General features: G+C 40.9%; 1 protein-coding gene across 5 annotated transcripts in view; it reads left to right on the forward strand.

Annotated features, from left to right (window-relative positions):
• Positions 1–17,513, forward strand: part of RSPO2 (R-spondin 2) — a 181,737-nt gene that overhangs the window by 154,380 nt on the left and 9,844 nt on the right. The window contains exon 6 of one of the 5 annotated variants that reach the window (XM_055546442.1): positions 3,686–3,714. The exons of the other annotated variants lie outside the window; for them this stretch is intronic. Within the exon in view, the coding sequence (XP_055402417.1) occupies positions 3,686–3,699 (14 nt within the window). The 3' untranslated portion in view covers positions 3,700–3,714. Of the gene's footprint in view, positions 1–3,685; positions 3,715–17,513 lie in introns of those variants that run through there. 5 annotated transcript variants of the gene reach the window in all.

Consider the following 17,513-nt stretch of genomic DNA (forward strand, 5'->3'; position numbering starts at 1 on the left):
AAATCTTTACATAATTTGGCAAGACTAAACTTTTAGTTTCTTGTTACAATAAATAAGAGATTTCCAAAGAAGAATGGGTGGTATTTACATAAGCCTAATTATTTATGCAAACTTTCTCAGTTAAGCAGTGCCTCTGTTAACTATCTGGAGAAGGAAATGGCAACCCATTCCAGTATTCTTGCCTGGAAAATCCCATGGATGGAGGAGCCTGGGTGGCTACTGTCCATGGGGTCGCAAAGAGCTGGACACGACTGAGCGACTTCACTTTAAGTGACTGTTAACTATATACTTGAGAAAAAGGGCAGTAAAGAATGATAAGGTTTAAAGAACATAAAGATTACACAGAACCTGGTGGCCAACTATTTTTCTTTCTGAAAAACGGTACTTTTATAACCATAGGAGAAGGCTTAGAATTCACATAATCAAGAGCTCCTTGGTACTTAAGGTTTTTAAGAATACTTAAGTATTCCTTTGGGTCTCCAATATGCTTTTTTCCAGGATAAATGGATATAGACACATTTTAAGACAGATTGATGGAGTAGATACGTTCTCCATGTCCTGGCCAGCACTGTGATATTTTTAGGGTCCACATTTAATAATTCTGATTACTGAGAGGTGGTTTTTAGAATTTGACATCTGCCATTGGTGTAAACATAAAAGAGTTGGACTTGAGAGCTGCCCTTAGTTATGTAAACTTGAGGTTTTAGCATTTGAACATATTTAGGATTAATGATCAATGGCCTCTGGTTTAGAATGGTATCTAAATGGATTTGCCTTTGCGACCCCCCTCCTGACTTCTCCCTAAAACCCTGATAAGGATGAAATGGATGACACTGTAAACTAAAACCAACCATCAGCTTGTCATCAGAATCCAGAGGGAAGTTTCAGTAAGAACCAAAAGGACTATATTTAAAAACATAAGTGGAGGGTCATTTACATTATGCTGCTGATGACTGTGTCTCCCTGAAAGCTAGAAATACTTTCTGCACTTGCAACCAACTGGCTCCTGGGTCAGAAATGAAAGTTTTGTGTCAATTAGAAAACTGGAGGGATGTCCTTTTGTTCTGTGGCCTCAGCTTAATAACAACAAAATGATAATTGTAACTAATAGTGATATACCTAATAGTGAATACTTACAATAGTCCATTAAATACATTAGCTTGTTTAATTACTATAATAATTGTGTGAGTTAGATTCTGTTGTTGTTCTTGATTTCCAGATGAGGAAATAGAGGCACAGAGATGATCAGCATTAACTGTGTGGTTTGAGCAAGTTGACTAATGAGGCCACAATTTGAATCTGCACTGTCTGGTTTCAGGGCCTCTGCTCCTAGTGACAAGGATAAACTGCCTATGAAGCCAGATTCCTCTTCCCTACATCTTTCTCTCTAAAGTCTATTGGTATTGCTCTTCTTACAAATACCAGTTCCCAGAAAATAAGCATTTACATAAGCATGCACATTGTGTCCTGGAAAACGTGGTTCCTTTAACTTCGGTAAGTCAGAGGGTGCCGGGAACCTGATGGGAGTGATTGTTAAAGATCATAATTTAATGTGTTTCTCTTTATTGTGTCTGAAATCCAGACAGTCATTTAGAGAAGGTTCCATTTTAGTTCAGCTAGTCATAGCAGAGAACAAATGCCTAAGCATTGGATTAGGTTGTGTGTGTGTGCTCAGTCATGTCTGATGACTCTTTGTGATATGGACTGTAGCCCGCCAGTCTCCTCTGTCCATGGAATTTTCCAGGCAAGAGTACTGGAATGGGTTGCCATTTCCTTTTACAGGGGATCTTCCCAACCTAGGGATCAAATCTGTATCTTCTGCATCTCCTGCATTGGCAGGCAGATTCTTTACCACTGGCACCACCTGGGAAGCACAGATTAGGTTGTTGTTCAGTCGCTCAGTCGTGTCCAACTCTTTGTGATCCCCTGGACAGCAGCACACCAGGCTTCCCTGTCCTTCACCATCTCCTTGAGCTTGCTCAAACTCATGTCCATTGAGTCAGTGATGCCATCCAGCCATCTCATCCTCTGTCGTCCCCTTCTCCTCCTGCCCTCAATCTTTATCAGCATCAGGGTCTTTTCCAATGAGTCAGCTCTTTGCAACAGGTGACCAAAGGATTGGAGCTTCAGCTTCAGCATCAGTCCTTCCAATGAATATTCAAAACTGATTTCTTTTAGGATTGACTGGTTTGATGATCTTGCTATCCAAGGGACTCTCAGGAGTCTTCTCCAAAAGCACAGTTTGAAGGCATCAATTCTTTGGTGCACAGCCTTTTTAGGCTGATTAGGTTGGGAGCTGGCTAAATCAAGTGCTGTTTAAGAGTTGAGATGAATATGGAATTTAATCAACACCAAGATGGGCAAAGAGAGGCTCTAAAGGCAGTCCCACCAATTCATCCCTTAAATCTGAGTAGACTATACTTTTTTGGAGGAAAATGTGAATTTATGGAATAATTACAGTAAAATAAGAGGGAAATCATTCTAAAACTTAGCAAAGTTCAGATTCCTGATATTGTATTATAAGACAGAGGAAAAAATTAGGGGGAAAGTTTGTCCTCAAAAAGATAAAGGGAAAACATAATATTCATAAAATAGGTTAGAAAGTAATAGCAAATAGACTGAGATAAACAGAGGTCAGGCAAGATAAAAAGTTGAAGCAAACTGAACACAGAATGGTCATATTAACATGTTCATTGGAGAGTGTCAGGTACCAAATTGATCATTTGGGAAATAGAATAATTATATAGGGGAGAAACTTGGGAAGTGAATAGAATTTTAGCAGATAAGGACAAATTGCTAAAAATGGTGATGGAAAAGATGATAGATATTAACAGTAAAAAATCTGAGTTGAAAAGTGGCCTGGTTTTATAGAGACAAATAACTTAGTCTGTTAAAGAGAGATCTACCTATAGTCATAGCGGCAAAAACATGACTGATTCATGTTGAGGTTTGACAGAAAACAACAAAATTCTGTAAAGCCATTATCCTTCAATAAAAAATAATTTTAAAAAAAGGATAAAAAGAAAATTCTAAAGAAAGTACTTTACATCCAAAGGACAAAAATCAAAGTCTAGCTGTCCTCAAGCTTCCAGTGTTGGTGTTTTATTTTGTTTTTTAAGTAGTGGAAATAGCATTTAAAATTTGAAAGATGAAGACTCTAACCCTATAATCTTGTAACCCAGCTAAGTTATCTTTATTGACATATCGTGTTACCTTAGTGACAGTCATGAATTGTCACTAAGGGGATATTTCTGTAACTTGCAAAAGTTTTACTCCAAATTTATGAGTCAAACTCTGTCATAATGGATTCACATGCACTTGCCAGCAAAAAGATTTCAATGATGTGACTCCAAGCAAGGAGTGCCTTTCAATCCTACCTCAGTTAGTCTTCTCAATAGGATAGTGCATTGCTGCATGACAAACATTCCAAAATTTAGTAGCTAACAGTCAAGAAGTTTATTATAATTTTGCATGGATCCAAGCATAGACAGGTTGCAGCGAGGAGGCTCTCATTTGAGGGGGTGCTCATTCTGTTGTATCAAGTCACTCCTGAGGGTGCATCCATCTGAAGTCTTCTTACTCTCATGTTTGAGTCCTAGGCTGGTGTCGTCAGAACAGTTGGTATTAACTGATGTCTCTCTATCCACATAGTCTCTCCACATGATTAGCTTGGGTTTCCTTACAGGATGGCAGACCTAGAATGGAGCTGTAATGATTCTAGTGAAAGAAGTTCCAGAATACCATGTCTGTCATGCAAGTCCAGATTCAAAGGGAGTGGAGGATCAGACTCCTGTGGGTGAGAGGATGGCATATGGGTATAAAAAAGGAAGAAAATGACGGCAGCTATCTTGGGGTCACGCCACTATCCTGTTTCTCGCTGCTCACTTCATGTCCCAATGTAGAAGGCTTTCAGCACTATACATGATAGACATGAGTTTGAGTAAGCTCCAGGAGTTGGTGATGGACAGGGAAGCCTGGTGTGCTGCAGTCCATGGGACCACAAAGAGTTGGACATGACTGAGCAACTGAACTGAAGTGAACTCAGCACTATGCAGCATCATTGCTTGGATAACACAAACACATTAAAGAGTTTGTTGGATTTTATTAAACAAGTCGTTAGGTTATTTTTTTTTAATACAGAAAGCCTTGGATGGATTGTTACACAGATATTTTCAAGGATTTTAGAGATATTCTGGGAAAGTATTTGGGATATTTTCATAAACTGGGAATAAATTACTTTATCCATTTCAAAAATGGAAGACTGGCCCCCACTATCCAAAAATTTGCCATCCAGCCTGTTTTTCAGAAATGAATTAGATTCAGATAGTGAGGATTACTGTAGTGACTGGACAGCGATACACTTAAATGTACGACAATTACAAAGTATAATGCCAGTGTATTCATTTCTTGAAAACACATTGCAAAACACTGTAAGAAACCAGGTGGTTGATTAGCATTTATGAATGGCAACACTTTTGTTTACAGAATGTGTGTGTGTGTGTATATACAGATACATACACTTTTGGTTAACAACAGTTATTTCTGAGGGTTGTTTTTCTATTTTGGGGGGATATTTTATGGTGATTTTGTATTTTTTTAGAGAAATATTATACCTACTGAAAAGTGCATGTAACCTCTATGTACAATTTAAAGAACAATGGTAAAGTCATCCTTGCGCTCAACCGTTCTGTTTATAAAGTAGAGAGTTATCAGCGATTTCACTAAGATGGCAGAGTAGGAGATCCCCAGCCTCCATCCCTCCACAAAAATCAATCAAGTAGAGAGCTATCCACAAACAAAAACAGCACTGGGAGAGCTCTGGAATCAGAGAAACTTCAGCAACTCAGTTGACTAAAACAACTTGAGAACCCAACCCCACAAAAAGGGAAGGAAGAACGTTTCTTTTCTGCCTTCATCATCCTGGCCCCCAAGGCCACATTCTTGGCACCAAAGGAGACTCCCCAGCTGGAAAGAGTTCCCCCCACAGGGAGAGAAAGAGTGGGCTGAGTGACCAGCTCCCCTGCCCTTCGGGGGTACTACTCGAAGGACCCGCTTCAGTCACCCCCACCAGAGACCAGCAGAGCTGGGGCGTGACCCGTAAAGATGGCTGCCAGGGTTCCAGTGTCAGATCCACAGAGGAAGAAAGCACAGTGCCCAGTGGCCTGTCCTGCGGATGAGAACAGCGGCTTTCACTACCAAAGAAACCAGGGCCCCGCACAGTCACCACTGGGCTGTCACCCCCAGGTATTCGTGTTTGCTGACACCAGCCACCTGAGTCGCTCCTCACTCCCCTGGCCCCTCCCACCCCAGCAAAAGCCGGGGACCCTCTGTGGCTGTGTGCCTGGCTGACGCCAGCCTGGAGACCCCCAGCTGACCTCTGCTCTGTGTGCTCTCTGGGCTAGCCCCTCCTGCTGTGCACTTGCACACTGCTTTTCTCACACCCATCTTCGGCCTCCATGGCCATATGTGCATGTGACGAGGTCTTACAGCCATGCACGTGCACGCTGATAGCCAAGACCTCCAAGGCTGCTTGTCCTGGATCTGGCCTGGTCACTGGCCTGAACCACTTGGGTGGGCTCATCTGCAGCTAGCCCCTCCAGCTGCACAGCTGCATACCTCTGGCCCAGCCTCCATCACTGGCCTCTACTGCTGTGTGCACACCCACGGAGAGACCACGCAGTCAGGGAGGATGAGCTGATAGCATGGCCCCTACAGCTGCTTGTGGATCTGGATCTAGCCCTGTCTGCGATCACTGGCCTGCACCACTGCACACCTGCAGCTAGTCACTCCAGCTGTACGTCACATGCTGCCAGCCTGACTCCTGACATCAGGCTCTACTCCTGTGCCCTAGAGACCAGAGTCAGCAGCTGGGACGGTCACACTGACAGCCAGAGCCCTCACGGCTGCTGGTGCACCTGCAGCTGCGACCGCAGCCCCTCCGCCTGCCCTGGCTCCACCACTGTGTGTGTGTTTGCAGCTGGCCCCGCCACAGCCGAGTGTGTGTTCACAACAGGCTCCAGCCACTACTGCTGCCTGCCTTGGTCCCTAGCCTCTGAACTGGGCTTACCTCTGAGAACCCCAACTGCCCTTGTGGCCACTGAAGATATTCTTCCTGCAGCATCACTAAAGACTATGCGGTTGAGACTGTGCTTCCTTGCCCCACTCCTGTTCAACATATTACTGGAATTCCTAGCCAGAGCAATCCATTAGACAAGGAAAATAAATAAAAGGCATCCAAATTGGGAACGAAGAAGTAAAATTGGCTGTTTGCTGATTGTATGATCTTGCTCCTAGAAAAAATTTAAAACTCCACCGAAAATTTTTTTATACCTTATAAATGAATTTAGTAAACTTTCAGGATACAAAATGAACATACAAACATACCCTTCTGTACACTAAGAATGAACTACTGGGAAAAGAAATAAAATAAGTCCATTTACAATAGCATCAAAAACAGTAAAAGGGAATACCGTTGAAGTAAATTTAACCATGGGAGTGAATGATCTACACACCAAAAATTATAGTAGTGAAAGAAAGTGAAGAAGACACAAATGGAAAGATACCCTATATTCAGGAATCAGAAGAGTTAATATTGCTAAAATGTTGATACTACGCAAAGCCATCTGTAGATTCAGAGTAATCTCTTATCAAAATTCCAACACTGTTTTTCACAGAAATAGAAAATGCAATCCTAATTTTCATATGGAGCCATAGAAGAACCCCAAATAGCCAGAGCAATCTGGAGGCATCACACTTCCTGATTTCAAACTATGGTACAAAGCAATCAGAACAATTTCATACTGGCATAAGAGCAGACACAGAGAAGTAAACCCAAACATATCAGGTCAACTAATATTTGAGAGAGAAGCCAAGAATGCTCAATGGGGAGAGGAGAGTCTCTTCAGCAAATGGCTGTAGGAAATCTAAATATCCATATGCAAAAGAATGAATTTGGGCCCCCATTTTACATCACCAGAAATGAACTCAAAATGGATTAAAGATCAAAATGTAGGACCTGAAGACATAAAATTCCTAGAAGAAAACAGGTGAAAGTCTCTTTTCAGACGGATTGTATTACTTTACACTTAAGCCAGCATATATGTAAATACTTCATTATTTTTTTAATCTACTTCATACTTATTGCGCTTGCTTTTGAATGTATACATGTTATGCGTGCATACCAGTTGTAGTTGACAGTATATAAAATTCCCATGGAGTAACACTTAGGGAAAGAGCACTTTACCTGCATAACATTATACATTCAGATAACCCTTAATGGGAACGGATCTAATTTCTACCTATAAAATAGAATTTTGCTGGCATTAGGGAGTAGTTATTACTCAATGGAAAAGCCACAGTATTTCATCAGTGTACTCAACTTGTGTAATGCACAATTTGTGGAGTTACGTGAAATGAATTTGGAAAAGGATTTAAGCTCAAATATTACTTTTCTTTTTCCTTTATTTATTTACTTTTTATTATCACAGTTTGGCACAGAGAATACATTAATTCAATTTTTTCCTGCTGGAAAGACCATTAATTTTTTGGCTTTCTCTTGTAAAGAGATCTAAGAATGACAGTATGAGGAAGGGATCAGGAACCAAAGAAAGTTATTAAATATGTCCATGGTCTCTGGATTTCCCTGCACTCCAGATACAGAGTGAATTACACAGGAATTAAATAGTTTTCTTTGCTTAAGTCTAATATTACCAGATAAGGTGCTAATGCAGTTTTTCCTGGAGAGAGTCCCTTCTCTGCTTTTTTTTATCCCTTTGATCGTGTGAACGTGGCCAGACACATCATAGCCATAGAAAGCATCTCCAATCTGTTGTTTGCTTCTCTTCTTCAGGTGTCAGTAACCTCGGATTTCCCCATTCTGAAGAATCCCTTGGTCGCTCCTTCCATCTCTTTCTTGGAACAGCGCTTTCTAGTGGAGCCTTTACGCTCTCTGCTTCACTCCCTCATTTCTGACTTAATGCAGCCAGCCTGGTTTCTGCATTCAGCATCTCTGAACTCCTGCTTTAAAGGTCATTGATGGTGTCCCAGGGACCAAATCAAATGGCCATTTTCTTTTCTTTAGTTTTTAAATAAGAATTGTGTATCTTTAGCGGGGGAGCCTGGTGGGCTGCCGTCTATGGGGTCACACAGAGTTGGACACGACTGAAGCGACTTAGCAGCAGCAGCGTGTACATGATAACTTGATTTACATATACAAAATGATTAGTACAGTTTAGCTAATTAACATATCTTCTCACATACCTACTGTTTTGTGTGTTGGATGAGAGCACATGAAATCTACTCTTAGCAAATTTTCCCCAGTGGTTCAGCAGTAAAGAATTTGCCTGCAGTGTAGGAGATATGGGAGACATGGGTTTGACCCCTGGATTGGGAAGATCCCCTTGGATGAGGAAACAGCAACCCACTCCAGTGTTCTTGCCAGGAAAATCCCATGGACAGAGGAGCCTGGCAGGCTACAGTCCATAGCGTTGCAAAGAATAAGACATGACTATGCACGCACACACACACACTACAGTGTTAGTAACTAAAGTCATCATACTACCTTTTTACTTTAATGCTTAGAACAAAATGCAGAGGACCCAAATGCTGCCATTTTGTTTCTGTAACATCTTACTTGCACACTTCCCTAGCAGATCATGTTCAGAACCTCCTTATGATCTAGTTTCATTGGTTTTTTTATAATGGAAATCCTTAGGATAGGACCTATGACAAAACAATCTTTGTATAAGCTTATAAGCTCTAACAAGTAGTAGTTTAGTAAGGCTTCAAAAATCATATCCTATCATGATGAAAATGTCTCCTTGTCTTTGAGTTACATCAGTGATTGATTTCTAAATGAGGAAATAGTTCTAAAATGGTCTCCTAGACCAATTTGCATTTGAGTTGAATGGTAGCCATAATGATCAATCATTTTCCTCTCCCTCCTTTTCTTTCCTTCCTCCCTCTCTTCTTCCCTGTCACCACACAACTTCCTCTTGTCCATATTTTTGGTTATTTCCATATTTTATTTATGAGCACAGGCACTGGAAGAGAGATCTGAAGTTGTGCTCTGTCCTAAGTTAATAGGAATCATTTTCCTGTATTTTATGGATGAAAAACTGGCCCCTTAAAGAAACTTTGCTGTTCAGTGCAGAATATTCTTTGTTAGAGCCAGAAAAATAGCATTGATTATTGATGACTCCAAGTCATAAACTTTTACCATAGAAATTTTGCAAACCTTCTTCAGTTTACCATTTTTAAATTCCCCAGAATTCTTTAGTCTTATTTTAAAAGAAACTTATAATTTGTTGGTCATAATCCAAAAATATATAATTGTATGCTATAAGACATATTTACATGAAAGTAAGCTGGCCTCTTAACTAATATGCCTAGTCTATGGAGGAGGATATATTTTGGATACACATGCACTTAGGAATACACACACACCCCTCAGAGAAATTGTCCCTGGTAATTTTGATTGCATACCTCATTGCTACTGAGACTTTCACTGAACCAGAATTTAGATATTTCAATGGCATTATTTGGTAGAATTTTAAATTCTTCTACAAGAAGACTTGGAAACACGTTGTTGTTGTTCAGCTGCTCAGTTGTGTCCTATATTTGCAATCCCATGGATTCCAGCACGCCAGGCTTCCCTGTCCTTCACTGTCTCCCAGAACTTACTCAGACTCATGTCCATAGAGTTGGTGATGCCATCCAACCATCTCATCCTCTGTCATCCCCTTCTGCCCCTGCCTTCAATCTTTCCCAGCATCAGGGTCTTTTCCAATGAGTCAGCTCTTCTCATCAGTTGACCAGGTGGAAACACATTAGGGTAATTTAATATTACTTCTAAAAAGGATCAAAGTATAAGTAACAATCTTACATTTATCACCCACACATTTATTTCTGTTTTGTATTAGAATCAAACTGACTGGAAGTGATTTCCAGAAGTGAGTTCCAATTAAGCTACTGTCAGAAAAATGGTTACCTAATTTTTGAAAAATGGTAACCTAATTTTTGAAAAGTGGTAAAGCAGAAAGCTTTTCACATCTGTTCTCAGTAACTTTTTCTCTAACTTCTCCAATAGATAAAGAAATTATTTTGGTTGTATTCCCTGATAGCTCAGTTGGTAAAGAATCCGCCTGCAATGCAGGAGACCCTGGTTCGATTCCTGGGTCAGGAAGATACCCTGGAGAGGGGATAGGCTACTCACTCCAGTATTCTTGGGCTTCCCTTGTGGCTCAGTTGGTAAAGAATCCGCCTGCAATGAGGGAGACCTGGGTTTGATCCCTGGGTTGGGAAGATCCCCTGGGAGAAGGGAAAGGCTACGCACTCCAGTATTCTGGCCTGGAGAATTCTATGGACTGTATAGAAGGGGTCACAAAGGGTCAGATGTGACTGAGCGACTTTCTCTTCACATGGTTGTAATGATAGCTTTGTAGCTATAATTGTATTAATATCTATTTTTGATTAGCAACAAAGTAGAAAGGTTGAGAACAGTTCTATTTTAAAAGATAATTGTTAATATATCCTATGACTATTTACATCTTGTTTGATTCTCTGTAATATTTCCCAAAAGTCCTTTTTAAAATAACCATTTTCATATTGAAGCTTTAGGTCAAGTTTCAGCACAGGACCTCGAAATGTAGTTTTTATCAAATTTCAGGTGATGTCTTTACTGAAATTATAGTTGTTTGGATGGAAGTCTCCTCTTGGATATATCTTGTTCGGTGATGATTTATTTTAAATCATTTACATTAATTTTTTTCATGTTATGTGTAAACTTTTCACTTCTCAGGTTTTTCTTTAACATAAGTCAAAACTGACTAGAACGTAGTGATACAAGCAGGAACATAAGCAGTGCTGGGGAAATATGACAGATGTTTATGTGTATATGTGTGTGTACGTATGTGAAGTAGTTTATTTTGATTTTAGCTTATATATTTAACAGTCTAAGTATACTTTCAGGAGAGTGAAATGCCATTTTCAGTTGTGGGGAAGTAAACTCATTTTATTAAACAGTAGGATACTTGTGGAAAATATAATTAGCTATGTTCTGCTCTTTTGATATCTGGTAATCAAATTAGAGATACCAAGGGAACATTTCGTGCAAAGATGGGCTCGATAAAGGACAGAAATGGTATGGACCTAACAGAAGAAGATATTAAGAAGAGGTGGCAAGAATACACAGAAGAACTGCACAAAAAAGATCTTCACGACCCAGATAATCACAATCGTGTGATCACTGACCTAGAGCCAGACATCTTGGAATGTGAAGTCAAGTGGGCCTTAGAAAGCATCACTACGAACAAAGCTAGTGGAGCTGATGGAATTCCAGTTGAGCTATTTCAAATCCTGAAAGATGATGCTGTGAAAGTGCCGCACTCAATATGCCAGCAAATTTGGAAAACTCAGCAGTGGCCACAGGACTGGAAAAGTTCAGTTTTCATTCCAATCCCAAAGAAAGGCAATGCCAAAGAATGCGCACACTACCACACAGTTGCACTCATCTCACACGCTAGTAAAATAATGCTCAAAATTTTCCAAGCCAGGCTTCAGCAATACATGAACTGTGAATTTCCAGATGTCCAAGCTGGTTTTAGAAAAGGCAGAGGAACCAGAGATCAAATTGCCAACATCCGCTGGATCATGGAAAAAGCAAGAGAGTTCCAGAAAAACATCTACTTCTGCTTTATTGACTATGCCAAAGCCTTTGACTGTGTGGATCACAATAAACTGTGGAAAATTCTGAAAGAGATAGGAATACTAGACCACCTGACCTGCCTCTTGAGAAACCTATATGCAGGTCAGGAAGCAACAGTTAGAAGTGGACATGGAACAACAGACTGGTTCCAAATAGGAAAAGGAGTACGTCAAGGCTGTATATTGTCACCCTGCTTATTTAACTTATATGCAGAGTACATCATGAGAAACACTGGGCTGGAAGAAGCACAAGCTAGAATCAAGATTGCCAGGAGAAATATCAATAACCTCAGATATGCAGATGACTACCACCCTTATGGCACAAAGTGAAGAGGAACTAAAAAGCCTCTAGATGAAAGTGAAAGAGGAGAGTGGAAAAAGTTGTCTTAAAGCTCAACATTCAGAAAACGAAGATCATGGCATCTGGTCCCATCACTTCATGGGAAATAGATGGGGAAACAGTGGAAACAGTGTCAGACTTTATTTTTCTGGGCTCCAAAATTACTGCAGATGGTGATTGCAGCCATGAAACTAAAAGACACTTACTCCTTGGAAGGAAAGTTATGACCAACCTAGATAGCATATTCAAAAGCAGAGACATTACTTTGCCAACAAAGGTTCGTCTAGTCAAGGCTATGGTTTTTCCAGTAGTCATGTATGGATGTGAGAGTTGGACTGTGAAGAAGGCTGAGCACCGAAGAATTGATGCTTTTGAGCTGTGGTGTTGGAGAAGACTCTTGACAGTCCCTTGGACTGCAAAGAGATCCAACCAGTCCATCCTAAAGGGTATCAGCCCTGGGTGTTCATTGGAGGGACTGATGCTAAAGCTGAGACTCCAGTACTTTGGCCACCTCATGTAAAGAGTTGACTCGTTGGAAAAGACTCTATGATGGGAGGGATTGGGGGCAGGAGGAGAAGGGGATGGCAGAGGATGAGATGGCTGGATGGCATCACGAACTCGATGGACATGAGTTTGAGTGAACTCTGGGAGCTGGTTATGGACAGGGAGGCCTGGAATGCTGTGATTCATGGGGTCACAAAGAGTCAGACATGACTGAGCAACTGAACTGAATCACAAAGATACCAGGGTTCAAGATAACCCAGCAAAAGTTGCAGACTTTTTACAACCTTAGAAATGTGATGTCTCTAATCATCATTAATTGTGCAAAATGTTATTTAGAGTACCTTGAAAAGTATTTTTCTTCTAATTGAAATCCATTGCTGCTACTCTGGTGGTTGACATAGATTCACAGTGACCAAAACATTTGATCTTTACTTGTAGAGACTATATATTTTGGCAAGTGTTTTTTTACTTTCCTTATCTTGTAAGAATAACAAAGAAAATATGCCCTTGATCATCTTGGTCTTGTAACAAACCAATGATAGTCCCCGCCCCCATTTTAGGAATTTAATGGTTCAACTGTTTAATCGAATGACCTAATCATAGGATTTGTGGGAGTTTATGATTAAAGGGAGGAGTGTACTACTGACTCCATCTTACTTGCTTCCCTCTAAGGGGATCACAGTTATTATACCACAAAGGTGATGAGAGAAAGTGTAGCATAAAGGATAATAAGAGGGTAAGCTTTGGGACCAGACTGAGTTCAAATCCAAACTCTCCTATTTACTGGCTGTGTCACCTGAGGTCACCTTACCTCTCTGACCTTCTGGATCTTCTGCAAAGTTGGACCAAAGAGAATATCTATTTCATAGGAATATTTTTAGTATGAAATGAGATAATGTATATAAAACACTTTGTCCTGGCACACAGCTAACAGAGCATCGTGGTGATGATTTAATACCATGAAGGAAACTCATAGTATCTTTCTGAAAGAAGGAAAAAGATTTGTTATATGTCTCCTCCTTTCTGTGATACAGCCAATAACATTTTAAGACCCCTGGTCTTTGCGTCACCAGGTGTGAGGGGTACTTCTCTTGTTTTTCCAATGTTTAAAGTGCCAAATCTGTACCCAAGTAAGGCAGAAGCTCCAAAGTTGATCATAGGTTTAATTTTTTTCAACTATAATTTTTTTCTTTTTTTGGTCCAATTCTAGAATTTTGGCAAACCAAATAGATTGTCTTTCAAAACAGAATATATTGAGTGAATTGATAGATTCTATAGAGTGAAGCAAGTTTGTGGGATATAATCACAGGAGAAATGAACCTGCTGTAACCTGAGTGACCTACAGCATGAATAACCCAGCTTGAATGAAAAGATACGGTGTGCGCATGCCTTCCAACATGGGTAGCTTGATCTCTGCTGCTTTCTTTGGGCATCACCACAAGCAGAACCTTGGGAGGGGAGTCCAGGCACAAAGAAGTTTGCCTCATTTCATAATTTGGAAGTGACGTCTCAGCTGAGTTGGAAGGAGGATGCCATTTATTTTAAAGGGATGTTTAGCACTCCTTGGGCCTTTCCTGGTGGCTCAGTGGTAAAGAATTCACCTGCAGAATAGGGGTTTGATTTCTGGGTCAGGAGGATCCCCTGGAGGAGGAAAGGGCAACCCACTCTAGTATTCTTGCCTGGAGAATCCCATGAAGAGAGGACCCTGGTGGGCTACAGTCCATGGGGTCACAGAGTCGGACATGACTGACGCGACTGAGCACGCACACACTAGCTCTCCTTTCTCTTTGCTGTTCCAAAGCTCTTTCTCTCTACTGCCCACACCCTTTTCAGCATAGCTTCATGTTCTAGACTTTCATATAATCTTGATTTTGCACTGAATCATGCCTGAAGCTTAGCCAAAAATTCTGGATTTTCCCTCCTGAAGGTTTCATTCAGAAGTGAGTGTATGGTTAGGGAACCTACATTAAAAAAAAAAAAAAAAAAACACCTCCCTGGAGGATTCTACTGTCTCTGGCCCATGATCTAGCTTTTGGAACTCTCAGCTGAAAAAGAAACATCCCTGTGTCATCTTCCCTTGAGTTTTACCACGGGCGCACTGTTGATACTGCGTTCAAAATGCTAAATGTGTTGCTTGACCCCAGGAAACTGAGGCTTTGAAGGCCTTTAACCCCAGAGAATAATTAATATGAGAAATGGAGGTTGTAGGCCAGGTCCACTGGGGAGCTAATACAGCCCACAAGCACCCTGATGTGTGGGGGGACTGGGTGGGGAGGTTGATGCCTTTCTTCGGTCTAGTATTTACTGATTAATTTGTTTGTTCAGCAGCCATTTAAATGATTATGAGATCAAAGACATTTTGCTGGGCACAAGGGATCCAAAGAGTATAGTGGAGAGAGTACAGGTTTTAGAATCTGCCAGATGTTGGTTTGACTCACTGCCGAGCCGTGTGATTCTGAGCTATTTACTTAACTTCTCTAAACCTATTTCCTCATCAGTTCAGTTCAGTCACTCAGTCATGTCTGACTCTTTGCAACCCCATGAATTGCAGCACGCCAGGCCTCCCTGTCCATCACCAACTCCTGGAGTTCACTCAAAATCATGTCCATCAAGTCGGTGATGCCATCCAGCCATCTCATCCTCTGTCATCCCCATTTTCTCCTACCCCCAATCCCTCCCAGCATCAGAGTCTTTTCCAGTGAGTCAACTCTTCACATGAGGTGGCCAAAGTACTGGAGTTTCAGCTTTAGCATCATTCCTTCCAAAGAACACCCAAGACTGAACTCCCTTAGAATGGACTGGTTGGATCTCTTTGCAGTCCAAGGGACTCTCAAGAGTCTTCTCCAACATCACAGTTCAAAAGCATCAATTCTTCGGTGCTCAGCTTTCTTCACAGTCCAAGTCTCACATCCATACATGACCACTGGAAAAACCATAGCCTTGAGTAGATGGACCTTTGTTGGCAAAGTAATGTCTCTGCTTTTCAATATGCTATCTAGGTTGTCATAACTTTTCTTCCAAGGAATAAGTGTCTTTTAATTTCATGGTTGCAGTCACCATCTGCAGTGATTTTGGAGCCCAGAAAAATAAAGTCTGACACTGTTTCCACTGTTTCCCCATCCATTTGCCATGAAGCGATGGGACCAGATGCCATGATCTTCGTTTTCTGAATGTTGAGCTTTAAGCCAACTTTTTCACTCTCCTCTTTCACTTTCATCTAGAGGCTTTTTAGTTCCTCTTCACTTTGTGCCATAAGGGTGGTGTCATCTGCATATCTGAGGTTATTGACATTCCTCATCTGCAAAGTGAAAATAATGCTTACCTTGCAGGCTGTCATAAGGATTAGAAAACACACGCGAGGCACCTCATCTGGTGCTAGAAGTGATTTATCATGTACTGCCAGGTAGAGTATCTGAAACTTGACATTTTCTTTACCTCTACAGCAATGTCAAGGTGGATACCATTGATATTATCAGTCTAGAAAAGAGAAAACTAAGCCTTAGAAAAAGTTGATCAGTTGATCCAAGATCACTGGCTTTGAAGAGGCAGAGCTCTGGTTTGAATCTATGACTACCTGACCCCCAAACCCATGTCCTTAACCATGTGTCCTAGACGCCTGGCCCATCCAGTGTCATGGGACTTGCCTGCCCCTCCAGGCTGGACCTGGCAATGACCTATCTGTGGACTGGCCAGGCATCCATGACTGTGTGTTTTAGCTCAGCGGGGAGCAAGGCACACTGAATTCTTCCCTTGGGAGTATGCAATTCAGGCAAAAGAGATTGAGGCTGTTGTAAGGGGGAGGTGAGCTAAAAGGTCATGGGATTTTTTTCAGGGCCAGAGGTCTCTTAATGGTTCATGTGTAAGCTGTAGTTGAGGGCGAAAGCCCTGTGGAGCCCAGGAAAAGCAAGAGAGTTCACTTGATGATGGACGACAGAGACCCTATGGTTTTGGCTCCTGACCATATTCAGTGTTAAAATCTTTGCTCTAACTCACCATATCAGTTGAGATCACTTTGAGTGAATGTCTGTAACTTGATTTTTAGAAAGTCTCTAACCAGTACTCTGTGACACATATTGGCATTAAATTGTGGCTATTTGTACTTATTCACAAACTAGTAGCCATGAAATACAAGCACACATAAAATTGCAACAAAAGGTGACAAATATTTTAGGGAGGGACGTTAAAAGTTCTACAAGGGCACAGGGGAGGGGGCACATTTATGGAGGCTGGAGCGCCCGTCCCCTCATGTCATCCCGTGTTGACTGTCCTCAATGTAGGGCCTGACACCTAGGTGTGCCATAGGCTAGACGGATAACCCACGCTCTGATGTGGCTACCATACAGAAACCATTACTTACGTTCTTTTTACTTGTATGTCTTCAAGTTCCAAATTGTGTTGAATCCAAATTAAATAAATGCTTGCCATATGATGATAGTCCTAAATATCATTTCTTGGACTTCTTTTTTCATTTACTTAATGGCTATTGATTGAAGATCAAGACAAAGGAATTAAATCATCTTATTCAAATAGAATTATCTTAAAAGGTACCTTCCCTTACAGTATGAAGTCAGCTTTGGAGCAACTTGAAATTCTTCTCTGCTTATCCCATCACTCCTAATCAAGTGAAATCAGTATCATTTTCTCTGCAGAACTTGATGTTTTTCTGACTTAATTTAAGACTGGCAAATGAGCATGATGGTTTTCTGCAAATTTTACTTATTTTGAGTAAACTTAGGGTGCGTGGTTGTACATCCTAGCAGAATGGTTTGGTTCTTACATTTTTTGATGATGTTCAATGACATGAGAATGTCCATGAAGTGCTTAAAGTGCGTAATCTACAGCAGAAATGTTCACCAATCCACTTACCCCCTCAAGAAATTTCATAGGTTGCATCTTGATAAAAGGTATGGAAAAGAATAAGCAATGAGTCTATGCAGTGTAAATTTACAGAAAGTCTAAGTTACAG

Source organism: Bubalus kerabau, chromosome 14, assembly GCF_029407905.1.
Source record: "Bubalus kerabau isolate K-KA32 ecotype Philippines breed swamp buffalo chromosome 14, PCC_UOA_SB_1v2, whole genome shotgun sequence".
Lineage (NCBI taxonomy): Eukaryota > Metazoa > Chordata > Mammalia > Artiodactyla > Bovidae > Bubalus > Bubalus kerabau.